Below are 25,901 nucleotides of genomic sequence, written 5' to 3'. Positions count from 1 at the left end.
GATGTCCCTTTTCCATGCCCCGCAGACACCATGAGGCGAGTGGTACGACAGAGCAAATTCCGGCACGTGTTCGGCCAGGCCGTGAAGAACGACCAGTGCTACGACGACATCCGCGTGTCCCGGGTCACCTGGGACAGCTCCTTCTGTGCAGTCAACCCCCGCTTCGTGGCCATCATCGTCGATGCCAGCGGCGGGGGAGCCTTCCTGGTGCTGCCTCTGCACAAGGTAAGTGCTTTTGGAGCCTCTGGGATTACCTGCTCAGCTCTGCTGTCGCTTCGGTGCCTGTTTGGGAGTAACATTAAGGCTGGGAAGTGTCTGCTGTGGTGACAAACACTGCCATGTAGGAATATGTTTAATGTTTGTAATCAGGCTGATGCTTCCTGTACATTAAACACAGTAAACAAGCTGTTTGCTTGACTAATCTGAGCCAATTCTGGCAGAAGCTTCTACATAGAATCATATTTTAGAAGCCTCTTTGTGATCACGTCAAGTTTTTCCACTGTCAGGGATTCAGCTTTCTGAGCTCTGCAAGTGTCACTTTGTTCAGGAACCACCTGAGCCCGACAGCTCCTTCTGGAATTAACTGAGGAATGCACCTGAATCCAACTGCTCCTTGCAGAATTAATTCAGGAACCACCTGAGCCCAACTGCTCCTTGCAGCCTCTCATTGGAAGGATGCAAATTCCACAGGCTGGTGGCCCTGGCATCTGAGCTGGTCCAGGCTGCTGCCCGCCCCTTCAGATGCTCTTTATATGGCATAAGACAAAAATAATTTTGGTAAGAAAACATTTCCTCCAGGTACCATCACAGCTGTCCTGGAGCTCTCCCAGATCACCGGGCTGTGTTTGGGCTTTATTATACTTTGGCCAGATTCTGTTATCCCTAATACCTGGAAAAATGAAGGGAGGGGCTTCATCTCCTCTTGGGCAGGTAGACCCTCTCTTTAATGTTCTCTCTTGCCAAGATGTTGCCAAGTCTCCAATAAATAATCTTCCATTGAACCCACATACACTCTGCTCTTTCCCTTCTCCTTTGGATTTCTTTGTAGAGCCCCAGGGCTGTGCTTTGCCAGACATCAAGAGAAGGTGGGTTCCTGTCCATCAGCCATGAGATGGGCTGGATCAAAGGTTCTGAGGCTGAAAAACTGGGAGGAGAGACCTTCCTGGAGCCCCTTCCAGTACTGTGTTAGGAGTAAATGGGCAGGAGCTGGGTCTGAATGAAATAAATCCCTGTTGCCCCTGATACTCCGTGGAAAAATCACATCCATCTTCCACCCTTGCTGGAGATTCTTCTCATCCCTTTCTGACACTTAACCAGCAAATTCTCGTGATCAAAGTCTTTTTCTGCAATATTATTTTCTTTGTGACCCTCAAACTTCTCTCTTAAGGGTATAGTTAAGTTGTCTTCGGTCTGTCATCAACCCTGTGCTTGTTTCCCAGCTCCACTTCCAGCTCTGCCCTTAAATACAGAAATAGTGACCAGGATTGAACACAAGCTCCCACATGGTGAGGGCAGAGCAGAGGCAGCGGCTTCTCAGTCCTGCAAAACAAAGCCAAACCCCAACTTCCCAAAATAGCTCCGTTTGCTGCTCTTGAACAGCCCTTTGGGCTCATCCTGGGGCCACAAGTCCTCCTCCTGCCCAGACCATGGGGTGGTGAGCAGACCTGGAGCAGGAACTCCTTGCTCAGCACAGCACCGGCTGCAACCATGTTGCATCATGGCACAGACACCATCAGCAGGGGATGTGCATCCCTCTTTTCTTCTCCTGTATCCCAATGTTTGGAGCACTAGGAGCAGCTGAGGGAGCTAGGGGGGCTCAGCCTGGAGAACAGGAGGCTCAGGGGGGACCTTCTTGCTCTCTGCAACTCCCTGACAGGAGCGGGGAGCCGAGGGGATCGGGCTCTGCTCGCAGGGAACAAGGGATGGGATGAGAGGAAATGGCTTCAAGCTGTGCCAGGGGACGTTTAGATTGGAGATCATGGAAAATTTCTTCATGGAAAGGGTTGTGAAGCACTGGCACAGGGCTGCTCAGGGCAGTGGTGAAATCATCATCCCTGGAAGTGTTCAAAAAACGTGTGAATGTGGCACTTGGGGACATGGTGGCCTTGGCAGTGCTGGGGGAACAGTTGGACTTGATGGTCTCAGAGAGCTTCTCCAGCCTTAATGATTCCATGGTTCTGTGTTTTCTCAGTTCCTGGCAGAAATTCCTGCTAATTCTGAGTGACCTGTGCTTCTGCAGTTTGAAGCACTATCTTATCTTTGGGGTTATTTTTATGCTTATTCAGTTATTCCTCCCACCCTCCCCTGTATTTCTCATTTCCTTGGTGCCCTCAGCTGCGTTCCTGCCTTGCACAGCCCTTTAATATCCACCTCTGAGGAGGTTCCTGCAAAGCTGGAGGGGCTGTGTCCCTCACCCCCAGCCTGACACGTTCTTTTGCAATTCAGCTCGAACCAGTTCCTGTGTTCCACGTTTATTTTTACAGCCTGGGCTGATGAAATTGTTCCTTCAGTTCCTTCAACACCCTAAATAACATTTGGGTTTCTCTTTGAGCCCGTTTAGCAGGGATATTTATTAAGTCCCCCGCAGCAAACCCCATGTTATTTTCAGGGGAACCAAAAAAAAAAAAAAAGGGGGAGGGGTTGGGGAAAGCAATTTTAAACCATGGCTTTGAGTTGATTTTAAAATTGAGCCGTAAAAAATACACTTGCTGCATTTCTGCAGGGGAAAACGGCCCGTAACCGGCATCGTGTCCACTCAAAGCCAGGGCTGTGCAGACCACTGGGAATTACTTAGGAGTGCAGAAAAGCGGGGAATTCTACTCATTTTAACGTGTTTTTCCTTGGCGCCGTTTCCGGCGATATCGCAGGGGTTTGTTACACGGCAGAGGTTTCTTGCTGCCGGAGGGCGGCTCCCTACCCTGGGTAGGGATTTGGGGGTGTTTTTGGGGCGGGTTGAGCCCCCCGGGCCGATTGAGGTGGGGGGGGGGGGGGGGGGGAAGCGGACACTGAGGGGAAGCTCCGCCCCCTCTCGGCGCAGGCCACGCCCCCCTCTCGGCGCAGGCCCCGCCCCCTCGCGCGCGCGCAGCCTCCGCAGCGGCACTGCGGCGGCCGCGGCTTTTTACCGTATATGGCCATGGCTGCGCTCGCGGCCGCCGCGCTGATTGGCGGGGGCGGGGGCGCGGCCGCGGCAAGTGCGCGGGAATTAACCCCGAGCGCGGGAATTCATTAACCCGGCGGCGCGGGGCTCGGTTAAACCCCGAGTGCGGGAGTGGGGGGTCAGCCCGTGCGTGGAAGTTAACACCCGCGTATACGCTGAGCGCGGGAATTAACCCGCGTGCGTGGGAATTGCGCGTGGAAATTAACCCCCCGTGCGGGCAGGAATTAACCCGTCAGCGCAGGAATTGCGCGCGGGAATTAACCCCTGAGCGCCGGAATTAACCCGTGCGTGGAAATTAACCTCAGTGCGCGGGGAAATTAACCCGTTTGCGCAGGAACTAACCCGCGCGCGCAGGAGTTGTGCACGGGTTAATTCCCCTGTGTGTGGGAATTGTGCACGGGAATTAACCCGTGTGCGCGGGAATCAGCCCCTGGCGCAGGGGGTTAACCCGTGCACACCCACAGCCTCGGCGTGTCCTGAGCCCCGGGCCCCCGGCCCTGAGGGTCCTTCCAGCACCCCCTGGACGCAGAGACGGGAGATCCAGGGGGCTGCATCCCCCCTCCATCTCCGCGGCTCCCAGAGCCCGGTGTGGAGCCGGGGCCGGGCCGGTGCAGCCCAGCCGGCTTTGCTGGCTGTGGAAACGCTTTGTCTGAACTTCCTGTTTTCTTGCACGCACATGTGCAGGGGCCGTGCCAGGAACTCGCCATTCCCATGCTCCGGCACCAGAAAATCTTATTCCCACAGGTTGGTTGGTCTGGAGCATTGGCCTCTGCTGGAATGAGCCACATAGTTTATAAAAGCTGTAAGTTTTTAAGTGCTGTGTAGGTGATAAGAGTCAGGGTGATCAGCATTAACTGGACACACCAGGGAAAGACAGGAAACTTCCCTGCCTGTTCTGGGCAGTGAGAGGCTGGGTTGTAGAGTTCGTTTTCTTTGAGCTTGATCCCAGGGAAAACTGTAGGTACACAGGGAAGGAGTCAAAATATAAAACTCTTCAATCAGACAGTGCCTCAGCTGTGGTGGCCTTGTACCAGTCGGTCAAGTGGAGATCACCTCCAGCACAGAGTCCAGAGGAGACCATGGAGATACTCCAGTGGCTGGAGCCAGGCTGGAAGAGCTTGGGCTGTTCACCTGGAGAGGAGAAGACTCCAGGAAGACCTGAGAGCCCATTCCAGGGGCTGCAAGAGAGCTGGAGAGGGACTTTGGACAGGACAAGGGGCAATGGCTTCCCACTGCCAGAAGGCAGGGTTAGATGGGATACTGGGAAGGAATTCTTGTCTGTGAGGGTGGTGAGGCCCTGGCACAGGTTGCCCAGAGAAGCTGTGGCTGCCCCATCCCTGCAAGTGTCCAAGACCAGGTTGGACGGGGCTTGGAGCAACCTGGTCTAGTGGAAGGTGTCCCTGCCCATGGCAGGGAGTGGGGCTAGATGGTCTGTAGGGTCCTTTCCAACCCAGACCATTCCATGGGAGGTAATCCCTACTGTTCAGAAATTAAAGAAGAGTCAGGGAGTTAAGGGAAGGAGTGATTCTCCTGCCCTGTCCTCCAGAGATCCCTGGTGCAGGTGGATTGATGGCTCATCTCCCCTCCAACGCTGATGGAAACAGCAGCAGAGCCCTCCCTGTCAGAGCAGGGGGGTGTGGGGGACAACGTCCCCCAACTCCATGGGTGATCCCCGTTTTTCAGCCCAGCTGAAAATTCTCTGGGTTTCCTGATGTGCTGGGGACAGTGACATGCAAACCACGTGCATTCAGAGGATACAAAGTTCTTTTTTCCTCCTCCAGAAACCTTTGCAGTTTGTGTCTGCACAGGAAAACCTGCTGCAAATGTTCCCTTTCTCTTTCGGATTGCGTAGAAAGATTCCTTCAGCCACGAGTTGTGTTACATAAAGCCTTTAGCAGAGGTTTAGTCAGTTCCCTTTGGATATACCTTATATTAGGTTTTCCATTTTCCTGACTCCTTCCTGCACTCCCCCCACACTGGCAGCATTCCTGCTGGATCGGGGATCAGCTGGTGCCCCGGGAGGCAACTGGCATGTGGGTGGGGGTGTGCACACCTCGGGAATGATCTTCTCCAAGGAATATGTTGTTCTGCAAGTGATGTGCCTTGGTGTTCAACCCTGGCATATGTGACATGTTAAGCAGCTCTTCCCGATTCTCATTCCTCCAGGAAGCATTGGGAAATGAAACTCCTCCTTTTCTAAACTGTGTGTAAAATAAAATCAGGAGGTTTTCCTGTGGTGAATTCATTGCGCCCCTACAGCCATTTTAAGAAGAATGTGATGGATTTTGTCCTTTTATTTCACCTTAGATGTTTCTCTATAAAAAGAAGTTTATATTTATCCCTGTCAGCTCATTTCCAGTGGATCACCAGGTTCAGGTGTACTTGGTCACCATGGGTTTTTTCCCTCCTCTTTCTACATCCATTCCGGTCTGGGAGCTCCAGAACAAGGAGCTGTTTGCATTCTGTGGCAGCCTGTGATGGAATCATGGAATCCTTAAAGCTGGAAAAGACCTCCAGGGTCATCAAGCCCAATCTTTTGATCACCCCCATCCCACTAAACCATATCACGAAGTGCCACGTCTGCCTGTGTTTTAACACTTCCAGGGATGGTGACTCCACCACTTCCCTGTGGAGCCTTTTCCATGCTTGACCACCCTTCCAGTGAAGGAATTTTTCCCAATATCCAGTGTCAAGGTGGTAAAGAGAGCAGGAGCAGTGCTGAGGGATTCTTGGAGAGCACAGTTACAGGAGTCTCCTATTGCATGACTCTCCAGTGGACCTTTTGGGAATAACTCTTCCTAAATCTTCCAGATTAGTTCTGGATGCCTTGATTGGTCTGTGGGTGACTAATGGCTCTTGGTCATGGTCAGGAGAGATCCAAGCACTTCCATTTCATCCCAGCGTTTTGTCCCAAGTGCCTCCTCCATGGCCAGCTGGTGCTGGAGGGTCAATGCCCAGAGCTCAGCTTCCCTCCCTGCACTGGGTGAAACTTGAGGTTGTTGGAAGGCAAAGACACAATTTAAAGAAAAAGGGAGTATTTTCTCTAGCAGAGAAAAGGTGCAGTGGGTTGGTATTTCAAACTTTGCAGTTGTGACCTGGTTTCCTTCCTCAAACTTGTGCAGAGTGAGGGGGGGTTGCTTTGCCTTGTGCAACTCGATGCCACTTCCCCAATTTAAATGGAGATTTCCATGAGCAGCCACGGGCTGGGGAAGCAGCTGCTCTCCCTGATATTTTTACCATAATCCATGAGCTGTTTCCTGCAACCAATTGCCCTTTTCTGGCAGAGAAAGGATCACAAGACAGTCAAATTAATTCATAGAACTCCCACTTTTAGGAACAGTTTTCTTGTGTTACTTCTCTGCCCCTTTTGGAATCAATAACAATTTTTTTTTCTTCTCATCTGTGACTTTCTTCTGATCTGGCTTTAATAATTCTGATTATTTAACTTTTTTTTTCTGAGCTGGGATACATGAAAGCACAAAAAAATCATTTAGTAAGGTCAGTTCACCCCCTGCTGAAGGACCTGAATATTGAGTGTGCTTCTAGTCAACACCTTCCAACTTATTAATAATCCTCAAATTCACCTTTTTGGCCAACTTTTTATCACACACAGCTCCAAATTTCAAAAGTTATTACTGTGATGTGTTACCCAACCACAGTCATTGTGGATTATGAGAAGGGTTTAATTTCTGGAAGTCGCACTGAGTTAATTTTAAGCTGTGTAGCAGCACTTGAGCTGTATTTTAAATCCTGCCCTAATTAAAAGATTACATTTTACAAATAAATAAATAAATCCCCAAACCTGGGAGCATTACAGGAGCATGGAAACTCCCCCAGCTGGCAGCCAAGTTGCCAGCCTTGTGGTGTTCCATTGGCAGAGGCGTCTCTTTGGGAAGGAATTGTGTTTAGAAACGTGGAATTTGGGCGTTTTATAGCCTGGTTGGTTTTCAATTCCCTACTGGAGGTTTCCTGGTCTTTCCTTTTTGGCACACACACATCCCCCCCCAGTATTGTTTTTCAAGTTCTTCTGTGCACAACTAGTCCTGTGCAATTCCAGGAACAGGGTTTCCCTGCTCCGGAGAGCACAATCTGTGGTGTGTCCTGCATGGGTGGTGTTTGACAAACGGATGTAGAGAGGTGATAAAATAACACCTCTGAGTTAAAAATTGCTCATTTCTCACCCTGCTGGGTCAGGCCCTGGGGTGGTGACATGGGTTACTGTCCTGTGATGGCTCCCCAGTCAGTTCTGGGGGGTGAGGCTCTGCAATAAGTGTGTTTTTTTGAGGAGAAGGGCAGTTGAGGTGGGTTCGGAAGTGCTGCTGAGCAGAGCCCTCACTCTGCTCCGCGCTCTGGAAGGTCCTGTGGTTTCCTCTGCTCTGCAGAGACGAGTTTGTGCCTCTGACCACAAGGCAGGAGCTTCTCTGCAAGTGTTCACCCAGCTGGGGCTTTGAAGAGCCCATTTACATCCTTATTTAGTCTCATTTTATACTGATTTTTGTATATCCTTGGAGGCGTTCGAGGATGTGGCACTCAGAGCTCTGGTCTGGGTGACAAGGTGGTGATGGGTCACAGGTTGGATTTGATAATGTTGGAGTTCTTTTCCAACTTAGCTGATTCTGGGATTATTTATGGACCCTGATGAGCAGCAGAGTTGCTCCTCTCGTGCCCAAGTGTAGATGCCCCTGGGCTGTTCATCTCCCCAGCATTGTTTTCCTCTGCCAGACCCCAGGGAGCTGTGGGACATCTCCTTCTTTTGTTTTGTCCTCTAGTTTGGTAGTTTTGGTTTGGTAATTTTTGGTGAATAAATACATTTGAGATTTCTGAAAGTTCTTGTCTCTCCCACGCTGCTGCTAAATAACATCTCCTTTCCCCATCCTGACTGTCCCTTCCCTGTTGGAAATGGGATTTGGGTGCTCGTGCAGGCAGGGGTGGGGGGGTGTTGGCAGGTGATGCAGGGGTTATTGTGCCTCTGGCCCACTCAGGTGAGACCCCTCTGCACTGCTGCTCCAACTCTGGGGTTCCCAGCACAGGAAGGATGTGGAGCTGCTGGAGCGAGTCCAGAGGAGGCCACAGAGATATTCCAAGGGCTGGAGCTCCTCTGCTCTGGAGCCAGGCTGGGAGAGCTGGGGGTGTTCACCTGGAGAAGAGAAGGCTCCAGGGAGACCTTAGAGCCCATTCCAGGGCCTAAAGGGGCTCCAAGAGAGCTGGAGAGGGACTTTGGACAAGGGCCAGGAGGGACAAGACAAGGGGGAATGGCTTTAAGCTGGAAGAGGGTAGATTTAGATTGGATACTGGGAAGGAATTCTTGGCTGTGAGGGTGGTGAGGCCCTGGCACAGGTTGCCCAGAGAAGCTGTGGCTGCCCCATCCCTGCAAGTGTCCAAGGCCAGGTTGGACGGGGCTTGGAGCAACCTGGGCTAGTGGAAGGTGTCTCTGCCCATGGCAGGGGGTGGAACTGGATGATCTTTAAGGTCCCTTCCAAGCCAACCCATTCCATGATTCCACAAGCACTGCTCTTTATGGAAGTACCAGATCCTTGGTTTAAGCTCCGAGCTCCAGCACAGGTGGTGGCACAGGGACAATGCCTGGTCCCTGCTCTCCACTGGCTGTCACAGGCTCTTGGCTGCTCCTGCTCAGGCTGTGCAGGTTCATCCTGATCAAACAGAAAAGTGAGGTCTGTGCTTTAATTTGTTCAAATTGATTTTTTTTTCCCCTCTCCAGAGTAATAAATGACTGTAAAAACTCAAAACTAAAACAACAAGGGCTCATGCAACCTGGAAATAATTACCAGGGGCTCCTCTTGGAGGATTCCACTGCTTCCTGCCAGGAGCCAGGACAGGCAGTCACTGACGTTTTGCATTAATAATCCTGGTTTTTTTAGTCTTTTCCTAGTCTTTTCCAGCTTAAGTGATTCTGGGATTATTTGTGGGCCCTTTTGGGTTAGGCCTGTGTTTTGTGGCCTGTTCTGTGCCTCCTGTGATACATCCATGTCCATGTGCTCTGCATGGTTCTCTTTTTAATTAGGTCCATTAAAATGGATGAACTGAATGTGGCAGTTGGGTGTATTAATTTTTTAAATCCTATTTCACATTATGGCATCCAGGAGGGATTACACAGGCTTTAATTCTTGAATGGCAGCTTTATGGCTTTTCATCCACAACTCTTTCTGCCTTTTAAGAATTTCAAATGCTGTTGAATCACTGAGACTTTTTCTTTTTTTTTTTTTTAAACCTAAATTTGGCCATTTAGGAAATAGTGGGATTTTTTGGATCAAGGTCTTGTTTTGCTGATAGTGGAGCCTTCAGGTCAGTTGTCCTCAAAAACCAGTATCCAGCATTATTCTGCTTTAAAACAGGCTTGAATAGGCCCAGCCTCCCACATGGAGCTTGGTAGGAGGCACATATTAAGGAATGTCATCTCCAAGGTTGGGGAATGTTATCATACAATGGCAAAAATGAAATTCCAACCATTTCTTCTGCATGTTTAAACACAAAAGAAGATGACCCCATCCCGGACCTCTCCCTCCTGTCTCTCTTCTCCCATCACTCATCATGACAGGGCCATTCCCTGGAAACAAAACCCCTTGGAGCAGGACCAGGGGTCTGGCCCTGGAGGTGGAGGAGTGTCCTGCTCACCCTGCTGCTACTGCTGTGTGTCTGCAGTATTTTAAGTATTGCTTTCCATCTGTGCAAGGCTTGACCAAGAGAGAGAACCATGATTAGAGGGATTGTCCTTCCCTTGCTTCCCTGTTGGCGGCATCAGCAGCTGAGGGGGATCAGGTGCTTCAGGGGCTCCTCAGCAAAACATAGACCTGGTGGCAAAGTTGGTGTCTCTGCATCATCTGTCTTGGCATCACTGATTTGTCTCAGTTCAGGTTTAAATGTCCCATGAGCTCATTTTCTTGGGAGGTTTGTCCCTGGGATGAGCTTGGCAGCTGGCAGCCTTGGTCCTCTGGCCATGGATGGATCAGGTGTGGCTTTGGCTGTTCCAGTCCATGTCAGCAATATTTATTCCTGAAAACAGTATTTTACTCTGCACAACTAAAAACTTCCCATATGAGCAAAATCCTTCTATAATGAAAAAAGCAGGGAGACTTGGTAATTCAATGAGCAGCAACACCTTCAATACAAATTTGAGCTTGTTTATCTTCAGCCACCACTGGCCACTGTTGGGAAACACAGATGAAAACAGAGCTTTGTTCTTCCCCCAAATTTGGGAATGGACAAAGGGATGGCATCATAGCAAGTTCTGAGATTTGGGTGGGAAAGCATCCCTGCATGCCATGGGAGCACAGCTGCTGTACCAAACCTCTGAACCCTTTTCTTGCACCTTGGGGAGTTCCCAGAGTTACCAGTTTGTTTCCTCTGGTGATCCATGAGTTGATTCAAATGTCATGAAATTTTGGATACTGGAGGAGCAAATGTAGCACTGGGAAGCCACTTCCTTGCTCTGTTTCAATATCACAGCTCTCTCTCTTGTTTTCTCCCTCCAGACAGGCAGGATTGACAAGTCCTACCCCACGGTGTGTGGCCACACGGGACCAGTGCTGGACATCGACTGGTGTCCCCACAACGACCAGGTGATCGCCAGTGGCTCCGAGGATTGTACTGTCATGGTGAGTGTTCCCTGGGCCTTGTGGGGTGAGCTTTGCTCCTTGCTAAAAATCCTGCTCCAAAGGACACTTGTGTTCCTGAAAACACCTGCTGTTCCAGAGTCAGGGCAAGGCAGAGTCGTTGTGGAATGGGTTGGGTTGGAAAGGAACTTAAAGATCGTCCAGTTCCTCTCCCTGCCATGGGCAGGGACACTTTCCTCTAGACCAGGCTGCTCCAAGCCCCATCCAACCTGGCCTTGGGCACTCCCATCACTTCCACTACCTCTATGGGCTACCTATGCCAGGGCCTGCCCACCCTCACAGGGAAGAATTTCTCCCATTTTTCCTTCCCCTGAGGATTTGTCTGATGTTTGAAAAGAGGAATGAGAAGGAAGAGTGCTGGTCTGTGGTGAGGTGTTCTGATTTGTAGAGCTTTGCAGAAGACCTCACATATCCCCATGGATGCAGTGGTGTGTGTTGGGAAGAGGGAGGGATTGGAAGGGAACGAGCCCACCAGGTTTCAGCGTTGCTTCAACCCTTGATTTAAGGGGGATGCCTGAAGTTCTTCCTTTTTCTGCAGGCTGTGAGCAGGTGTCAGAAGGGCTTTTTTTAGTGAACAAATAAAAATAATCCAAGTTCTGCATCTGCCAGGCTTGGTCCTGAGACCTGTTTCACCTCAGGCAGAGCCCAGTGCCCAGGAGCCGGGCTCACTCCGTGACAGATGTGGAATCCCGTGTATGCAAACACAGCAGAACCAGTGAAAGAAAATCCTTGGAAGATGAAATAATGCCAAATAACTCCAGGGATCTTTGGCCATATTTAGAAATGCTGTAGGCTGAATGTTATATTGAAATCTTATTATAGATCATGTCAGATAAATTCCTTTGCTTCTGTTCATCGTTAAAATGTTTGGGAGGGGATTCATCCCAAGAGGCTTTTCCTGGGACAGCTCTTGCCTATGATCTCTCAGTCTTGGAAGCTGAAGCATGTTAACAAAATGGGCTATATTGAATATTACACAAAACAACAAGCTTCTGTGTTTGTAACATTCACTACTGGGCTGGAACTAACTTTTGAAGGATGCAGGAATGTTCCTCTCAGTACCAGGGTGCAGAAGGGCTGCATTGGAAGGGTCTCTGAAACATGAGCATCAGCAGGTCCAGAGCTGCCTTCTTGGAGGCAAAATAAGCCTCTAATCCAAATGCAATGAGAACTATGTTGGGAGGCTCCAGGGGGACTGAATTATGGAGAAAAACCAACAGTGTTCAGTTACAAGTTGTCCAAGTGCTTGTCCAAGTGCTCCTAATGTGGCCACAAACCATCTGTGGGAATCTGTGCCTCCAACTGAATGAGCTGTGTGGGTTCATGGGGAGTTCTCTGCATGTCCCAAAGTGGGGATGAGCTTTCACTGCATCCCTGGAGGCAGCACATATGTGGAAAGGCATCAGGATGGAGCTGGCTGTGGATTTGCCCACTCGTGGTGGTGTTTGGTACCTCTTGGTGTGACCTGTCTGGAGTGGAAGGTGAAATAGGTGAGTCCTTGGTGTGCTCACAGGATCAGGGATATGCAGGAAGATGTGTGTGTGTTAAGGAGGTTTAAAATGAGAAATGATGGATGCCAGATTGTTTGGGGCAGTTGGGAACTGCCTTAGTGTGTAAAGAACATCCCTTGGAAGAGTTGTTTCCTTGTGCCAGCAAATAAGGAATTACTTCAATATTCCTGCTTGGTGTGGTGCTGAATGGCTGGAATGTACAGCAGGCTTTGAATTCAGCTGGAAAATGTTTTATTGGAGAAAGGCTTGTAGATGGTGTCGAGGCCCTTCCTCAGATATGGGAAATCTGCTTCATCAGAGGGTGGATATTAATGAGTTTGGGTGCAATGGGCAGAGCAGAGCTCATGGGATTGAGCAAATTGCTTTAAGAATTGAAGCAGAGCCCTTGCAGTGACCTGGGCCACCAACCTGTGGGCACCTCTGGGACCAGGACAGGGTCAACCAGGAGAAGGTCTGAGAGCTGCAGAAAGGATGCTCAAAGTGCCTCTTCCTGCAAGGGCAGGGATAAATCCAGGGCTCAGACTCATTTGTTTCCTCACTTAAGGTGATAGGAATTAATATTTATGATATAGGAATTGATGTTCTTTGAATTGGTGTTCTTTCTAGACATAGACTGAATGTTCTCTGCAGGTTGTGCAGAGCCAGAAGAGACAGTTTTTGCTTCTCTTTAAAGGGGGTGAAAAAAGTTTGCTTTGTTTTCTTGCTCACGTGCTGTTTGTGCAAAACCTTCCCCTCCTGCCCTTCCTGTGAGACCCAAACCCAAACCTCTGCTGTTCCACGGCTTCACTTCCTCCAGCACAAACAAACCGGCCCTGCTGACTTCAAAAAACCCCAAAAACCCACAAAACCACCCAAAACTCCCAGATCAGAGAGTTGACAAACACTTACTGATGCCCAGTTAATCCTGCAGCATTTTCCTGGGATTTATCCTGAGTCCTCACCCTCACCAGGCTGGGTCCTGTATCCAAATTTCCTTAGTTTCCCTGTGAATTGAATTTGATCCCATACTGAGGCTGGAATTGCACCCTGGAACGTGGGGCCAGGTCACTTGGGACCATCCCCTGACCTTTCACACTCATTTCTTTATTATTTCTTGGAATACTAGGCAGGATTATTGGGTCAATATTCTGTAATCTGCCCAGGATTACACTGCTCTGCAGCTGCTCCAAACTATTGGGGCTTTCCCTGATGGAAAAAAAATCTTCCCCAGAGGCTTTTAAAAAAACCCTTTTCGTGGGTATTTTGTCTCCCTTCCCCCTCCCACCCCCTGCACTCCCTGGCTGATGTTTAAACTTGATTCTGGGGTTTTTTTTATTCCTTTGCTGTTAAGATGCACTTGCTCAGAGGGATCCCTGGACCCTTCCTGACTGGGATGATGCAGAACAGAATCAGAGATCCTGGGAATCTTGTCCCTTTCCTGCTGCTGCCCCTCACAGGGAGGAATGTTGGCTGGAGCTGCTCTGCCCCTACCTGGCTGGTCTGCAGGTCACACTTGGCCCATAAGCTTCTGCTATTCCTGGGTCTTTTTGGTGGATAAATTCCCTTTTCAAGGCTTTGTCCACAAAGAGAGGGAGGCTGAGGGAGTGGGGCAGGTCCCTTTATCCTACTTTTTCTCTCATGGGAAGAAGTGACTGTTCACAGAGTAAGGGAATGGGTTGGGTTGGAAGGGACCTTAAAGATCATCCAGTGCCACCCCCTGCCATGGGCAGGGACACCTTCCACTATGCCAGGTTGCTCCAAGCCCCCTCCAACCTGACCTTGGACACTTGCAGGGATGGGGCAGCCACAGCTTCTCTGGGCAGCCCGTGCCAGGGCCTCACCACCCTCACAGAGAGGAATTTCTTCCCAGTATCCAAACTAACCCTACAGATGCAGGAGGACAGATGATGAGAAACAGAAAACCCACCAAACCCCGAGGGCTCATCAGAGACCTCACACGGTTACAGAGTTAAATGCCTCAGACTGACATTGAATTCCCAACACAAACATGTTCCCAACTGTTGCTGCTGTCACATTGTTACTCCGTGACTGGCAGGAAAAAAGCTGTTTCCATTATCCTGACACATTTGTAACCCAGTTTTAGGTGTCGGGACAGGTGCAGGGATTTGTTGTGCTTCGTGAGCATGCCGTGTTTCAGGAGAACCTCGGAGAGGTTGGATAATCACAGTCAGTGGCAGAACTGGAGGGAATGGGAAGGGAGCGGGATGACATCCTGCTTCTCCAGGCTGAGCAGCTCCTCTTTGTATCCCCAGTTTAAAATCACGTTGGGAAAAGCCTCAGTTCTGTCAGTGTGTCACCAGCGCTCTTCCATCAAGCAGGAAGGGAGAGAGGGATTTCCATACAATCATGGAATATCCTGAGCTGGAGTGGACCCACAGGGATCGAGTCCAACTCCTGGCCCTGCACAGGACACCCCAACGATCCCATGATGTGCCTGGGAGCGTTATCCAAACACTCCTTGAGCTCTGGCAGCCTTGGGACTGTGACCATTTTCTCCCTTGCAGAGGAATCCTCTCCTGAGGTGGTGTTCCTATTGGAATCCTCTCCTGAGGTGGTGTTCCTGTTGGAATCCTCTCCTGAGGTGGTGTTCCTATTGGAATCCTCTCCTGAGGCGGTGTTCCCATCATGGTCATTCCTCCTGGGACTCTGAAGGTGCTGGGAGGGACAGCGCCAAGTGCTGTGTCCATGAAAAGCTAAATCATTTTTGGGTTATTGAGAGGTGAGCTGGGACCCACTGAGGATCTGCATCTCGTTAGGTTTTATTGCAGCACAGCCATCCCTGGGAGAAGGGGAAAAACTGGGATTAGCACAAAAATCCATGTCACCCTCATGCATGTACGTCTGCCTCGCTTCCTAAATCCACTCCCTCGCATCTCCCGGCTCCCACAGCTTGTTGGGCACCGTGGGCAGTGTCTGGCGAGCCCTGTTCTCCAACTCCAGGAAAAGGAAACAATGGGAAGCAGAGCAAACATGCTCCAATGCTGCCACCTGCCTCCAGCAGCTCCAACTGCTCACTGAGGGGCATCTGATTCCGTTGCATTTGTTAATGCATCACACAGAGGTCAACTTCAATTCCGAGATGATTGTCCAGGGCTGAATTGCAGGAATAGTTTTGGTCGGGCTGATCCTGCCTGGGGTGATGGGTTTGTTGTCCCATCCCTGCCAGATACAGAACACGCCTCCCTCCATGAATAAACCTTTGGTGCTCCTTTGGGCTCCACAGCTGGAATTCCAGTGCTCTGGCATCGTTTCGGGGCTGTTCCTCCTCCCAATGGCCCTTCCCTGAGGATGTTTGCAGCAGAAGGGTTGTGTAACCAGGGCAGAAGTGAACAGGCAGCCACTGCAATGCTGGTTTGGGCTGCTCCAACCTCTGCCAGGACCAGCCCGCGCTTCCCTGATTGAATGGGATCTGGAAGGAGCCTGGATCTAACAGGAAAACTAATTGCCGGTATTTCTAGAGGATTGAAAAGTAGGCACTGGTAGAGCTGCAGTATCATCCCTCCAACGGACAAGCACAGTTTGGAAAAACAGCAGCTCGTTCACATGGAATTGGAGCTCCAAGGCAGGTTTTTCTGACTCCTCCTCAGCAGGATTGGAGCTGAACAAGTCTCTGGACATGGTGATAACAGGGAGTTGCAGCATCAGGAGCTGGTGGTTTGGTGCTGGCACATGAGTGAGGAAGGATGTTACACATGGATCAGCCAAGGGTTTATTGGGAACGATTCCCTCTTCCTGTTTATACGGAGAAGTGACAGCTTGGCCGCCGGCTGTGGGATGCAGGAAGCAGACGAGCCACACGCTCTTCAGAGGGGATGGCCTGGTTAACCAGCTTTCCTTTCCTTTCCCTTCCCAGGTGTGGCAGATTCCTGAGAACGGGCTCACCCTGTCCCTGACAGAGCCAGTGGTGGTGTTGGAAGGCCATTCCAAGAGAGTCGGGATTGTGGCCTGGCATCCGACGGCCCGGAATGTGCTGCTCAGCGCAGGTACGGCCTTGGGAGGGGCCACAGGCATCTCCCTCCAGGAATTTTGGAGCAGAGGTGTTGACTCCTTTCTCATTTTTCCTATCCCAGCTGCTTAGATCCCTGTGAATCACAAGACTCCCAGCAGTGCCTGGGAACACTGGGACATGTGGCTGGCAGCCCCCTCCTTATCTCAGCCTATTTTATCTTCACTTTACAGGGACAAGCACCAGGGAATTGTCTGGAAGAATGAAATAGAGTATTAAAGCTGTTCCAGACTTTATTTGATTTGCAGCTATTTGCAACTATTTACCTCTGCATTTCTCATATCCCTGTTTTCATACACTCTTGTAAATGGGCTGAGTGTTTCTCTTTCCCTTGATCCCTGCAAAGTATCCCAGAGTCTTGCTGTTCCTCCCACAAGCTTTCATTGTCAGCATTTTCCAAATTGTCTCCTTGGCTGGTACAGTCCATGGAATGAGATTCTTTTCACCACTGAAAGTCTGTCACATCATTATGGAAATAAATTGGATAATTAATTATCCATCAGCGTAGTCTGAGGCTTCCATAGCCTGACCTGTAGGTTGGATCCCAAGGAAAGCAGCCAGTCCTTTCAGCTGGACTGCTGGATAAGCTGAGTCTTTCCTGTTGATAAAAATCCCTTCTCAGCTCCCAGTTTGGTGTTTGGTTTCCCCAAAAACCTTTGGAGCTGCAGCGGATTTATCCCTTGTTCCCCACGTCTGGCTTGTTTCCTGATGTGACTTTTTTCACCAGTGCTCTGACTGTAGCTGTTATTTTCCCTTTTAGGCTGTGACAATGCCATCATCATCTGGAATGTGGGGACAGGAGAAGCCCTCATCAACTTGGATGACATGCACGTGGATATGATTTACAACGTGAGCTGGAACCGCAACGGCAGCCTCATCTGTACAGCTTCCAAAGACAAGAAAGTCCGAGTTATTGACCCCAGGAAACAAGAAATTGTTGCTGTAAGTTCACGTAATAATTAAAGAAACAGTTGGATTTCACTCCAGCAGAGAATTAGCAAGAGAACTGGGAGAAAGAACCTTCTCGCTCAGTATTTTCACACCATGTTCAGTTGTGTTTTTCAAAGTGAGGCAAAAATTACAGACGAAATAGCAGGAGTTGAAGGATTTGTCTGGGTTTATTTGGATTAGTGTTTGAACTAGGATTTTAGGGCTCAGTTTTAAAACCTGAAGGAGTGTAATTCCACATCTAATCCTTTTGTATAATTACAGTTCCAGAGTTGTGCCTGGGAAGCAGAGGTTTAGCAGCCTGTGTGTATTGTAGCTTGCAAGGTTGAAGGAAAACCTCTTTGCAAGGGGCTGATAGGCAAAGCTGGGAAGAGCCAGGAATGTCCACTTCTTCTGTGGCTTAGCAATTGGTTTCTTCCCTCAAGCATCAGGGAAAAATAGTTACATGTTGCTCCTTGGATCGCATCCTGCAAGGAGCAGCCGCGTGTCCTGCAGTGGTTCCATGAAGCTGGGAGAGGATCCACCACGCCGTGGGTTTTCCTGTCCATTGCTGGAGACTGACCTGCTCCTCTCTTCCAGGAGAAAGAGAAAACCCATGAGGGAGCCCGGCCCATGAGAGCCATTTTCCTGGCTGATGGAAACATCTTCACCACCGGCTTCAGCCGCATGAGCGAGCGGCAGCTGGCCCTGTGGAACCCGGTATGTCCCTGTCCCCTTCCTGCCCTGGTCACCTCTGTTGAGTTACTAACCCACCCCTGCAGTCATGGAGTCATGGAATGGTTTGGGTTGGAAGGGACCTTAAAACTCATCCTGTTGCAAACCCCTGGGCGGGGACACCTTCCACTATCCCAGGCTGCCCCAAGCCCTGTCCAGTCTGGCCTTGGACACTTCCAGGGATGGGGCGGCCACAGCTTCTCTGGGCAACCTGTGCCAGTGCATCTTCTGAAATTCCTAGTTTATATACTCTTCCATATACTGCCTGCTCCCATGCCAGAAAGTATTCCATGATTTGGGCTGGAAGGTCACTCAGTGAAGGAACTGAGTTCTCTTGGGTCTCTCCAAGAGCAGCAATGATCAGGGAGCTGCAGGTTGGAAGAGCCTGGGAAGATGCACAGGGAGCAGAGGGGCTGTGGGAAGGTCACTTCACTCTGTATGTTGTATGTGCAGAGCAGGACAACAACAATCCCAGAGGGGCTCAGGTTGGAAGGGACCACCTGGATTGTGTCCAGGTGGCTTTTGAATATCTCCAGGGAAGGAGCCTCTGTCCCCTCATCCATCACCCATCCCATCACACTGACACAAGGCACTATCATGGCTATGTCACATATTTCCCTTGACTTGGTGGATTTTCTTGGTTTCTGTTTTTATTGAATTTTGTGATTGAAATGCCCCTGGGGGAATGAATCAGCTTGGGAACATTCCCAGCACTTGTTGTAACACAGGGATCCTTCCAGGTGGTGCAGACACCGCTGGGAGCTCACTGGCTACAGGGCTGTTAATAATTTAGATCCTGTGGTAACAGGAGCTTTTCCAGCCTTCATTAACATCCCTGGCATTCTTTATTTCCAGAAAAACATGGAGGAGCCAATTGCCCTTCACGAGATGGACACCAGTAATGGGGTCCTGCTGCCATTCTATGACCCGGACACCAACATCATTTACCTGTGTGGGAAGGTAAGGAGAGGCTTGGGAATCTCTGTGGAGGGAATGTTGTCTCTGAATGTTCCCCAAGTGTCTCAGCTGGGGGAGGTAAAACCAAAAAATCAGCTCTGCAGAGGGACCAGGCTGCTCTGGAATGGGTTTGACCCTCACTGTGCAGGGCCTGGGAAGGTCTGGAGTGTACTGGATGTTTCTTTGACATGGATTGACTTAGATAAAGCTGCCTTTAATACAACAAGTCCCACACTGTTACCAAAACTTCTCTTGTTGGTGTTGACCCAGATGATTTTACGTTGGTGTGGGAGGAAGTTACATTTTAGATGTTCCCCTCCTTGTACCTGAGGATGATGGAGCATATGGCAATACTCCTCATAATTTTTTGGGGTTAAATAATAGAAAACTAGAATCAGGTGCTCCTTTCTGAAAGCAATTTATGCTCTAAAGTTCCCACTTGTGATGGACTTCCTACAAACAGGAGCCGAAGACACAATGAACAAAAGAAAGTACAAGTACGTTCAGGAATCCCATCTCTCTAACAGCTAATGGGGAATATTTGGTTTACATCTGCTATTTCTCCTGCTGTTTCAGAGTTCCTAGTGTCTGGAATTAAGGATAAACTGGTTTATAGCCTTTTTGCCTGATTGTGGCAGGATGTTCAGCTTTTCCACAAGAGATCATGTGGAAGGGGACACTCTCAGCCTGGAGGCACCAGCTCAGGTCTCTTTACCAGAGTGTTTTGAGCAGGACTTTGAGGAACTGTTACAGCAGGGAGCTGCTTTAAAGTTTTAGCTTAAAAAAACCCAGCTTTAAGCTGTGTGTGGCAGCATTCCTGGGAGGAAAGGCTGTGGATGAGGCTGCTGGTTGCCCCAGGCTCTGCAGGGTCTCCTCTCGTCCCTGCAGGGCGACAGCAGCATCCGCTACTTCGAGATCACGGATGAGTCCCCGTATGTTCACTACCTCAACACCTTCAGCAGCAAAGAGCCGCAGAGGGGGATGGGGTTCATGCCAAAGAGGGGCCTCGACGTCAACAAGTGTGAGATTGCTAGGTAAGGAGAGGGACCCCAGAGCTGGGATCAGCCCCTGCACAGCGAGCGGGCTGGAAGCTGGGGTTGGGAATGTCGGGAGTGGTGGAAGCAGCAGAGCAGTGAGCAGAGGGCAACTGTGGCTCAGAAAACATGGGAAAGGCAGGAAACATCTCAGGAGAGCAGGTCTGTCACTGCAGTGGCTCTGGTAGGAAACATGTCTTTGCTGGGAGGGAATGTGTCTCTGCTGGGAGGGAACATGCTCAGGCTCTTCTCCCAGGCAACAAGTGATGGGATGAGAGGAAACGGCCTCAAGTTGTGCCAGGGGAGGTTTTGGGGAAAATTTCCTTGTGGAAAGGGTGGTCAAGACATTGTAACAGGCTGCCCAGGGCAGTGTTGGAGTCCCCATCCCTGGAGCAATTTAAAAGCCGTGTAGATGTGGCACTTGGAGACATGGATTAGTGGGGCCTTGGCCGTGCTGGGGGAATGGTTGGACTTGATCTTGGAGGGCATTTCCAACCTCAGTAATTCCGTGATTCCGTGGGGTTGCTCCTTTCCCATCTCCTCTGTCCCCTGGTCCACTGCTCTGTGTGTGTGGACCTTCTCCTTAGTCCTCACTCTGAGTCCCACTTTTCCCTTCCCCTGGCAGGTTCTTCAAGCTCCACGAGAGGAAGTGTGAGCCCATCATCATGACGGTTCCCCGCAAGGTGAGCACTGCCCTGGGCACGAGGTTTGGAGCCAGCTCGTGCCTCCCAGAGCCCCTGACCAATCCATCTCTTCTGGCTTGCAGTCGGACCTCTTCCAGGACGACCTGTACCCGGACACGGCCGGCCCAGAAGCGGCTCTGGAGGCAGAGGAGTGGTTCGAGGGGAAGAACGCAGACCCCCTGCTCATCTCTTTGAAGCACGGGTACATTCCAGGCAAGAACAGGGACCTCAAGGTGGTCAAGAAGAACATACTGGACAACAAACCTGCGGCCAACAAGAAGAGTGATCTCATCAACGCTCCAAAGAAAGCAGCGGATGCCTCAAACCCCGTGAGTGAACTCCACGAGCTTTGGAGGTGGTGGCCTGGGGTGGGAATATCGGGGTGCTGCTTCTTCAGGAATAGGTTAACAAAGCTCAAGAACGTGTGAATCAAGGATTTGGGTGACCTGGAGTTGAGGTGGTGCTTGGTTATGGTGTTCCAGGCAATGTGTCCAAAGCTTCCTTCCAAGGAGCAGCACCAGTGTCTGCTCTCTATGAGCAGGGACAGGACCCAGTGGAAGGGCTGGAGCTGTGTCAGGGGAGGTTTAGGTTGGATCTCAGGAAAAGGTTCTTCCCCCAGAGGGTGGTTGGGCACTGAACAGGCTCCCCAGGGAATGGTCACAGCCTCAAGGCTGCCAGAGCTCCAGGAGCTTTTGGACAACACTCTCGGGGACAGGGTGGGATTGTTGGGGTGTCCTGGGCAGGGCCAGGAATTGGACTGGATGGTCCCTGTGGATCCCTTCTAATTCAGGATATTCCATGATTCTATGATTCTAAGGTTTCTAAATCATAGAATAGTAAGGGTTGGAAAAGACCTTTAAGATCATCAATTCCAACCATAACCCAGTACCACCACCATGTTCCCCACTAAGCCATGTCCTCAAACCATGTCCTTTGGGACACAAGGGAAAACTTGGCTTGTTGTTCCAGCCCCTGCCTGGGAGAGCTCCTGTGCTCCTCTTTTTGTGTAAAGCATGGACAGTGAACCTCTGGCTCTTCAGGTCCAGAGAAGGTTGTACAGGTCTGGAACTGAGGGCTGTAGCTAACACATGGAATTCCAGACAGATTTGGGTTGGAAGGGACCTTAAAGTTCATCCAGTTCCACCCCGTGCCACAGACAGGGACACCTTCCAATAGACCAGGTTGCTCCAAGCCCCATCCAACGTGGCCTTGGACACTTCCAGAGATGAGGTGTAGTAGGTCAGTCCATAGGTCCTTAAATCACAGAATCATGGAATCATTGAGGCTGGAAAAGCCCTCTAAGACCATCAAGTCCAGCCATTCCTCAGACTTCCTGTTAAAGGGGAGGTACTGGTCCAGTATGTCCTGGATGTGTTCATTGGTGCTGCTGGAAATGCCAGTCCCTGCCCTGAGCATCCCGGCTGCTCCAGAGCGGGCATCACACCCTCATGCTTCAGAGAATCCCACTGGGAGGAGCCCTTTCCTTGGAAAACTGCAGAGCTCTCCTCACACATGTCCTGTCTTGCCTTGCAGCAAAACGAAGCCAAATTGGAGGAGATTTTGAAAGAGCTGAAATCCATCAAGGACATGATCTCCTCCCAGGACGAGCGCATCTCCAAGCTGGAGCAGCAGATGGCAAAGATCGGGGACTGAGGGGCCCCGGCCCAGGCACATCCCAGCTCCCAGTGCAGCCAGCAGCAGCCTGCAGCATTCCAGCCCGAGCTTTCCTGTTCTCCTAAACCCACGTCAACGAGAGCCGATGATTCCAAGCCAAGCTTTTTAGTGAAAGATTTTTTCATTTCCTGATGTTCTGATGAATTTCTGTGACTGTGTCAAACCAAGTCAAAAACAACAAGTGCTACTTTTACAGGTTTTTTTTTTTTTTCCAGATGTTATGATGAATCCTTGAAAAACAAATCCATTCTGACTTTCGATGTCGTGCCCAAATACCTTTTTCTAGATTTAGGGACCAATGCCACATTGTTCTTAACCATTTTTTTTTAAAGTTGCCAAAAAATAGAAAAAAATCGCTTTTTATTTTTCTTATTTGCCACTTTGCAGTATTTGTGTTTCCATTCCAAGGGACAGGGGGTGTGTGGTGGGTGTTTACACTGTGCAGAGAACAAAGCTGAAGCTATTTTATATAAATCCTCAATTTGGAACAATCAGGTGGGTTCCCTTCCGTGCTGAGACCCCTTGGAGATTGGAATGAGCTGCCTTTCCTACTCCCAGCCCTGTTGTCTGACAGAAAAATATAAATATATAGTTCTGAAAGAAGGGATTCATCCCACAAATTCCTTTTTCTTTTTGTCCTACAGAACTTCTAAACCAGCACCACATTCCCATTTTAAAATAATCCCAAGGTTTGATTGGGATCACTAAATTCATGTGTTTTACTTGCTGATTTATTTCAATTTGGAGGCAGAAGTTACTTCTGTGCAGGAATGTTTTTTTTGAGGAAGGAGTTTCAGGTGAGCTGTGGGATTCCAGCAGGTGGTGGAATTCTGTGGTGCCCATCTCAGCTCTGTGGTTGCTGTAAATCCTTGTTCCTGCCCCCCACACTCCTCAACTCATGGATTTTAAGGAGCTTTTGGAATCCCAGTCAGCCTCTCACACCGGTGCTGATGTTTGGAATTTTCTCTGCTTCCAAGGCAGTGTTAGCAGCAGGAAGGTGACTTTTCCGTGATGATTCTTCCCAGACAAAATGCCTCTGTTGTTATTTTTTTATAATTTGCTTTCTCCTCTCCATCATTCCTGCCTCCCACCCTACATTGCTGGAAAGCTTTGCAGGAAAGGATTTGTTCCCGAACCAGATGAGTGACTTCCAACCCTAGCCTCCCTGCACCCCTTCTGAGTGGAAGGGACTGGGGAGGGTGGTTTTATCCCAGTTTGGAGAACTGGTTTCTCACACGTTCCTTTGGGGATAGGCCCTGTGAGTGCTCCAGGCTGGCAAGCTCCTCCTGGAATCCCAGGGATGCCTCGACTCAGCAAAGCTCTGCTCAGGTGGGGTCTCCCCTGTGAGGGGGCTGTCAGGGATGGGGCAGGCTGGCTCCCTGCTCCCAGGCCGTGTCCTTGTGCTGGGAATGGGATCCAGGACCCCCCAGCAAGATGTGCCAGGCTGGATTGGTGTCGCCCATCCCGGCACAGCCAGGGAGTGGTGACAGCCCATCTGAAATCTAAAGGTGGGCAAAGACCACCAGGTGTCCAGGAGCTCTGGATCCCTCTCCCAGCTGGACTCTGTGCCTGTGGCAGCTCCGTGTGTGTGTGACGTGTGCGTGGGAGCCTCTGCCCCGCATCCCCTGCCCGGAGCATCCCGGCGGGACACGTGTCCCTTCGGCCAGGCTGAAGTGATTGATTTTTTTTTTTTCCATTAGTTTAGCTAGGAATTCTCCGATTTTTCCATTTTTCCCAGTGTTTGCATGTCCAGAACTTCCAGGTTAAGGATTCCCTATTGTGGAGGGATGTGTGTGTGTGGAGGTGGGACCGCGCCGTGGGAACGGCCGGGTCATGTAGCTGGAGAGGCACAAGGATGGGATGGAGGAGATGGAGGATGTGGGAGGATGGCAGAGCATGAAAGCTTCAGAAAAGTGGGATTTCTGTGTTTTAGGGACAAGTGGCATCCCCTGCCCTGTGCCCGTGGATCCACAATCCGGCCGCTCCGGGTTCTTTGGCTGTTTGGTGACGTTTCTGTATTGCAGTAAATGCCTGAGATGTGTATTTTTATGAATTTTTCTTTTGGAAACCAAACCCGAAGGTCGTTACCCCCAAAGTGGTGATTTCTGTGTTGATTTGTACGTGTGACTTCGGGGTTGTGTGCTTGGGGACCTCGGGTTTGTTCCTAAAGTCGGAAGGAAATCAGTTTTGGGAGCCGCTGGATTGAGATGCCCAGAGGTGGGGGTGTGGGAGACGGTCCCAGAGGCCGCCCTGGATTTTAGTTCTTAGTCTGTATTTTATTTAAATGAACTGATGCCTCGCCAGGCTCAACCGGAGTCAGTGCCTGAAGCTTTTTGTAGCCGTGATATCCCGGGAGAGAACCAGCCCAGTCCGGAGAGACGCGCTCTTATAGAGCGCCGGAGTATCTGTCCAAATATTGCTTCCATTTTCAAAAGATAAAAGTCATTGATTATAAACTGCCTCTGCTTTGCTTTTTCTTTGGCTCTCGGCATCCTGTGCCTGCCCTTGGCATTCCAGGTTTGATCAGTAACCTGGAAATTAAATGTTGGACAGCTGAGTGGGGGGTTGGCGCTGAGGGGTCCTTTGGGACCCCCCGCTCTTGTCCCAGGGCCCATCCCTGACGTCACACACGGTGATTGCCAGTGAGTGGTCTCAAGAGCTTGGCTGGATGTGGGATGTGATGGCACAGATGGCCTGGGGGGGTCTCAGGGTGGCTGAGACCAGGCTGATGTGTGGGAGGAACAGCCCTGGTTGGGAATGCCCTGCTCTTCCTGAGCTGAAACCTGCTTCCATAGGGCCAGAGGCCTGGAATGGCAGAGGGCCTGGGCTGGAAAGAGCATCACTCATCCCGCCCAGGTTTGAGCCTTCCCGGGGCTGCAGCGTTTCGCTGGTGTTGCACAACCACCTCCAGCTGCCTCCGGAACACCCCAACCCCCCCACCCTGAGCAGGGCAGGGATGCTCCAGGAGAGGCACCGTGGATCCATCCCCAGGGATGCTCATCCCTCAGACCTGAACCCCTTTTCTTCCCTCCCCCAGCCCCATGGGCAGACTATTCCGAGAAGGGCCGGGGTGACCGCGGCCTCGGGTTTCGGGGGGAGGGTTGTTGACGCCCCGAGCCCGTTCCTGCGGATGTTCTCTTGCAGCACCTTCCTGCGGCCGCGCCTCCCGCCCGGTGCCCGCGCTTGGGGCGGGGGTTTCCTGTCGTGCCGACGCCACGAGGCCAGGACAACACCCAACAGCCCCCGCAGCCCCCTGAGAGCCCCTCAGGACATCCTGGGCACGGTGCTGAGAGGAGGACCCTGGTACAAGAGCTCTGCAAAGCATCCTCAGGCCCTCACTCTCCTCCTCCTCCTCATGTGTAAAGGCATTTCCCTCATTGGGCTACCCTCATGTTCTCTCTGAGGGCACCATGACCCCCTCCCCGGCCGTGCCCACACGGTGCCCGAGGGGTGGCAGCCCTGGCACCAGGTTTGTGTCACTTCTGCTTTCAGGGTGACACCAGCCCCTACGCAGCAGCTCCTCGGGGCCGCCGGTGGGGCCGGGCCGGGGGCTCCCACCGGGCACCAGGGACACGCCGAGGGCGAG

General features: G+C 50.8%; 1 protein-coding gene across 1 annotated transcript; it reads left to right on the top strand.

Annotated features, from left to right (window-relative positions):
* The first annotated feature begins 25 nt into the window (after positions 1 to 25).
* Positions 26 to 24,774, top strand: CORO1C (coronin 1C). The gene is made up of 10 exons (XM_027652156.1): positions 26 to 225; positions 10,648 to 10,770; positions 16,153 to 16,282; positions 17,066 to 17,247; positions 17,833 to 17,952; positions 18,823 to 18,927; positions 19,813 to 19,958; positions 20,584 to 20,641; positions 20,725 to 20,970; positions 22,175 to 24,774. Exons 1-10 carry the CDS (start codon positions 31 to 33, stop codon positions 22,292 to 22,294), a joined length of 1,425 nt encoding a protein of 474 aa, XP_027507957.1. The 5' UTR covers positions 26 to 30; the 3' UTR covers positions 22,295 to 24,774.
* Positions 24,775 to 25,901: the final 1,127 nt, after the last annotated feature.

The sequence above is a fragment of the Corapipo altera genome, unplaced genomic scaffold (genome assembly GCF_003945725.1).
Source record: "Corapipo altera isolate COAL_440 unplaced genomic scaffold, ASM394572v1 67, whole genome shotgun sequence".
NCBI lineage: Eukaryota > Metazoa > Chordata > Aves > Passeriformes > Pipridae > Corapipo > Corapipo altera.
Note: the sequence above shows the minus strand (reverse complement) of the source record. Positions and strands in the feature narration are given on the sequence as shown.

Bases quoted from the DNA above. Each gene is read 5' to 3' on its own strand.
- CORO1C (XM_027652156.1), top strand. From the start codon at position 31: ATGAGGCGAGTGGTACGACAGAGCAAATTCCGGCACGTGTTCGGCCAG. The intron at 17,248-17,832 runs GTAAGTTCACGT...CCTCTCTTCCAG, and splicing joins GGAAACAAGAAATTGTTGCT to GAGAAAGAGAAAACCCATGA. The intron at 20,971-22,174 runs GTGAGTGAACTC...CTTGCCTTGCAG, and splicing joins CAGCGGATGCCTCAAACCCC to CAAAACGAAGCCAAATTGGA.